Source organism: Octopus bimaculoides, chromosome 1, assembly GCF_001194135.2.
Source record: "Octopus bimaculoides isolate UCB-OBI-ISO-001 chromosome 1, ASM119413v2, whole genome shotgun sequence".
NCBI lineage: Eukaryota > Metazoa > Mollusca > Cephalopoda > Octopoda > Octopodidae > Octopus > Octopus bimaculoides.
In genome coordinates this window covers 198,239,705-198,245,060 of record NC_068981.1, presented here as the reverse complement: position 1 = coordinate 198,245,060, position 5,356 = coordinate 198,239,705, and the positions used below count along the sequence as shown (strand labels likewise).

At 38.2% G+C, this 5,356-nt stretch overlaps 1 protein-coding gene across 1 annotated transcript in view; it reads right to left on the bottom strand.

Moving 5' to 3' along the window:
• The window catches only part of LOC106880778 (protein mono-ADP-ribosyltransferase PARP14), a 99,117-nt gene that overhangs the window by 13,948 nt on the left and 79,813 nt on the right, over positions 1 to 5,356 (bottom strand). Inside the window, exons 7-8 of the mRNA XM_052973924.1 lie at positions 2,959 to 3,140; positions 111 to 480 (exon numbers count right to left, since the gene is read on the bottom strand). Coding sequence (XP_052829884.1) covers positions 111 to 480; positions 2,959 to 3,140 — 552 coding nt within the window. The remainder of the gene's footprint in view (positions 1 to 110; positions 481 to 2,958; positions 3,141 to 5,356) is intronic.

Genomic DNA, 5,356 nt, shown 5'->3' with positions numbered 1-5,356 from the left:
AGTACAGAGGTCCCAGACGGACAGACAGAATTTCACTTTTATTATAATAGATAAAAAAGAACAACAAAATGATAAACGAGAATATTTTTATAGTAAAAGTATGCACATACCATCCTTTAGGTTTTGTTTTCTCTTCATTTGAAATTTCCTCCCTTCATGTTGAAAACTCATTTTCTGAAAATCATATTTTATTTTCTTCCAATTAAGGAATTGTTTTTTCTGTGAGTATGCTTTCTCAAGCTTGGCATTTTCTTTGTCACTAAACATTTGTAGGTATGATGGATTATTTTCATCAAAGTAAGACCATTGTACCATTTCCTTAATAAGAGTTTCTTCGTCACTTTTTTTAAATTCCATTAATAATGATCGAACAGAGAGTTTAGCATCTTTTACATGACAGCGTCTGCCAAAAATTGTAATTGTGTCTCTGATAGAAATCTGGATTTTATATGTCCTACTAATATTCCTTAAACTCAGCTTCTGAAAAAAAAAAAATCAACAAAATGTTTCATAAGAGAGAAAGAGAGAGAGAGAGAGCACCACCACTGCCACTAACATCTGTTACTAAGAATCACTATAAATGTTTCTCACAATCCTAAGTTGACCACCACGTAGAAATACATTTTCCACAGTGGGTTCCACTTCATTTGTTAATTTTCTTTTTGAAGATTTTTGAAGTGCTAATGTGAAAAATAATTTAATGTACACACTCGACTCAGAGTACGTCTATGTGCAAATAAGTACATATGTACTAACTTGTATTCACATTTACTAATGCTAGGGTGCCCCCCCCCTATACCATACACATTTATACACATGAATTTCAAAATCCAACTGAAGAACTAGGAAGGAGTTCAATATGAAAGGAGGACTTCCCCCAAGAGCCAGAGTAGCAAGATTATACTTACTTAGAAAGGAAGGTGGCAGATGGCTAATATGAGCAGAAGACTGTGTGGAGTTAGCTAGGGTAGATATAGTCTCTTATGTAGGTCATAGTGAAGCGAGTTTATTAAGGGCTGCTAGAGTCACAGCAGAACATAGGGAAACCAAAAAGTCAAATGAAGTCAAAAACCAGAAAAAAGAAGAAAGATTATTTGACAGGCAAGAGAAGGCTTTGCATGGTAGACTCCCAAGGATAATTGCAAGAAATAATAATAGTGAGACATAATTATGGTTGAAGAAATGAAGGCTGGATAGGCCAGAATAATCAGGAAAGTATTGGAGAGCTGAAAAGAATGAAAAGCATGGTACCATTGGCTGCAGGTAGTAAGTCCACTACACATGCAAGGCTGCAGGAACTCCAACAGATCCTGTGATGAAAAAATGGTGTAGACCCAAAGTGTTGATACTGTAATGATGGGATTGAAACAGTAGACCACCCAATCTCTGAGTGTAAAGATTTAGCACCTGTCGGGTATAAATCAAGACATGACAGTATCTACATTGGATAATGTGTTGGCATTATAAAATCAAAACTGCTGACAAATGGTACAAGCACCACTCTGAGGCTGTTAGAGAGGGAGAAAATGTAACTATTCTTTGGGACTTCCTAGTATGTACAGACAAGACCATCAAGGAAAATAAACTGGATATTGTTGTGAAGAACCAAAACAATAAAGTCTGTTTATTGATTGACATGAGCATACCCTGTAACCATAATATCTTGGCAAAAGAATTTGATAAACTCAGAAAATATAAAGCTTTGCTAATTGAAATTGAAAAGATGTGGCATTTCAAAATGGTTACAATACCAGTGATTGTAGGAGCACTTGGAATGATCAAAATAGGAACTTAAAATTATCTAAGAATGATCCCTGGTTTACCATCCATGCACGTCTTAACTAGAACATTACACATACTGAGAAGAGCATTGTCGCTGTGAATTTTCTTTCCTTTTTTCTGGTTTATTTTTTCTTTATTTTCTGTCTTTCTTCCCCTTTTTCACATGACTTTGTAAATGAACACTCTGCTGTGTTTGTTTTAATGGCCTACCTACCAATGTATACAGTGTGTTTCTCTGCCCTAGGTGTCAAGAAGAAATTCAGCAAGAAATGGACACAAAAACTGAAAGAAAAACAAATAATAATAAATGTCCTGATGCCATATCAGGCAGTGGCTCTGATCTTAACTGGTTCGCTTTTGATCTTAACTGATTGGACGTGTTATCATGTACATTGTTTTGTCTTGAAATAAAAAGATGGGGATTACAGCTAATATTCTGCTCAATACCACAGATTTGCTTGTCAGTTGTTTGACCTTAACCAGTTGAGCATGTCCCTTAGTGGCTGACGATATGTGCATCTCTGATCACAAGCAGAAGTAGTGGAGGAGCATCATAGCCATGTGTTGAGAGGAATTCTTTGGGGTTTGGATAATTCACCTCTGAAACAATGGATGTTTTGTTCATCATTCTTAAACAACCCTTTTTCAGGGACCTTTTGAGCAGGATGGGCTACTCAACCTGAAGAAAATTCTAACTGGGCCCCACTTGCAAGGTCATGCACTTTCTTATTATACAATCACCATGTTGCACACATATGGTTGTGATGCATGTGCCTGGTGTATCCTTATCAGACAGGAAGTCATGATGGGTATATTGGGCTTCATATATTTATACCCTAGCCTGACTTTGATGGCATGTGCTGCTCTCCCACTCAATAATAACAATAATAATAATATTTGAACTGAAAAATGAGATCAGGCAAGCTTTTGCCTTTTTGCTCAATGTGTTTTTTCCATTCATGCTGGAATTCCAACAATCTATGAGACTTAAAGAATTATGTTGACACCAACGGTCCACATTCTCAGGTGGTTTGCTTCCATCTAATATATATGTGCTTTAGGACTCTGGTTGAGACTTGGTCGGAAAATGAAAATAAAATGCAATTTAATCAGAAAATGATAACAATAATAATTAAATAAATAAATATAATCCCTGTATTATTGTGGAGAACTTACTCGAGATTCTGTTAAATCCATATCAAATGGTATTTTCTCAGTTGTTAATAGAGAATGGTACACTTCTTTAACAGTTTCTATAGCATTGTCAAGATTTTTGTATTTAGTAAAGAATTTCAATGTGAAACCAACATCTTGTTGACCACCAGAGACATTATCTTCTATTTCTTCAAATTCATCATCTGAAATAAAAGAAATATTCATTTTGTCAATGAAAAATAGCCAAACAACCAGCAGAAGATTTCTTATGTTGCAGCTTCAAGATTAAATATTAATTCTAGCCTTTTCTGTTTTGTGAAGAGCTATCGTTTCCTGAAATAATGAAGTCAACCTTATCAGAGATCAGAGTAGTAAATATACTCAGAAGTAAAGTCATTCGCCACATTAAAGTGGCTGTTCTATGTTACTACTAGTTTAACCCCAGGCAGATCCTCCACCACCTGGGTATCGGTATGTTACTGTACCCTTTATATACAATATATATTGTAAGCAGGGGAGCAAATCCCTAACACCCTCAAGCAGGTACAGGATCATGTGATTGACATTACTTTTTAGTATGGTTACTACTCTGGTCTCTTCTTGAGATTTAACAACTAGCTACTTTACTTATCATCATCGTTGTTTAATGTCAGCTTTCCATGCCGTCATCAGTTGGACGGTTCGACTAAGGCCTGGCAAGCCAGAATGCTGCACCAGGCTCCAATCTGATTTGGCAGTGTTTCTACAGCTCTATGCCCTTCCTAACACCGACCACTCTGAGTCTGTAATTATTTCTATTTACTAGCTTCATTTTATTTCAAGACTTCACATGTCCTCTGTGATCACAGCCTACATTTCCCTGTCATGGAACATGGCTGTTTACACACAGGCATCATACAATCTGCCTTTCACCCTGAAGGAGAGGCCTTTTGTCATCAGCAGAGTTAAGAGCTCTCTGAACTTTGCCCAGCCTAATCTTATTCTCACAGCTACACTCTCGGAGCATCAAATTTACTACTGACTTGGTCACCTACATAACAGAAGCTATCTACTACCTCTAGCTTACCCCACTGGCAGTTGATGGAATCTATTTTCTGTACATTTCTAGTATTTATTGTACCTGTGCACCTTCCAAATACAAAATCATCTTCCCAGTTAACCTGTCCCTGATATTGCTGTACCTCTTAAGTATCCATAGCTTGCACATGTAGCTTCTACCAATGCCTTTTCAACAGAACAAACAGAGCCATCTACCTGAGGTCATTTGCGATTTGTCTGCCTTCCTATTTACTAAGACTTTGGTTTTTGCTAGATTAATTCTAAGGCCCTTCAATTCTAGACCTTGCTTACACACCTAAAATTTCTTCTCTAGTTCTGGAAGTGATTCAACTATGAGAACGTCATCAGCATAGGGGAGCTCCCAGGGGCAGCTTGTCTTGAATTCCCCTGTTATTGCCAGGAGGAATATGATGAGCAAGAGGAGACTGAGGACCAATCCTTGGTGAATGCCTATTTGTACCTTAGATTAATCGCTGCCAACTCTCACCTTAGTGACTGCATCCCTGTATATGGCTTGTACAGCTCTCACCAGCCACTCATCTATCCCTAGTTTCCACATTGACCACCAGATAAGGGTTCAGGGAACTTTGTGAAAGGCTTTCTTCATGTCAGCAAAAGCCAAGTACAGGGGTTTATTTTTGGCTTCTCTAGTCTTCATCTCCTTTATTACTTTATCTACCAGCTGCTGTCTACTTAGACTGCTGGTCCCTCTGCTGGATCCACAGTAGGCAGATGAGTGGTTAGTGAGAGCCATGTACTGTGATGCTGCCAGTCAGGGGAATATTAGTTATATTTACATTATAAAGAGGCCATTGTAACTCCCCAGATTATAGTGTGACAGGGCGTGACCTATCTGTGAGTATATATGCTAAACAAGAGGGGGGAGGGGCGAGAACTGTTCTCAGCCACCTCTTGTTTATCTTAAGTTCTTCAGGTCTTAACAGAAAAATTCAAGACAGGCTGCCCCTGGGAGCTCCTCCAACTTTTTCTTATTATTACCTGACCTGGAGAAGAAATTTCGGGTGTGGAAGCAAAGTCTGAAATCTAATGGCCTTAGAGTTAATTTAACAAAAAACTGAAGTCCTAGTAAGTAGGGAAAGAGACAAATCACTGCTTGGCACTGTGTGTGTGAGTGCGTGTGTGTGAGTGCATGTGTGTGAGTGCGTGTGTGTGAGTGCATGTGTGTGAGTGCGTGTGTGTGTGTGTACCCTTGACTTGACATCATGTGATTGTTGTAATTGAACATCATTATTTTCATAAAAGCAACATGAAGGGCATTCGGCCATAGAAAAGCTGCGTAAACAAATTCCATCTGAACGATGCAAGCATGGGAAAGTAGATGTTAAAAGACCCCACCCCC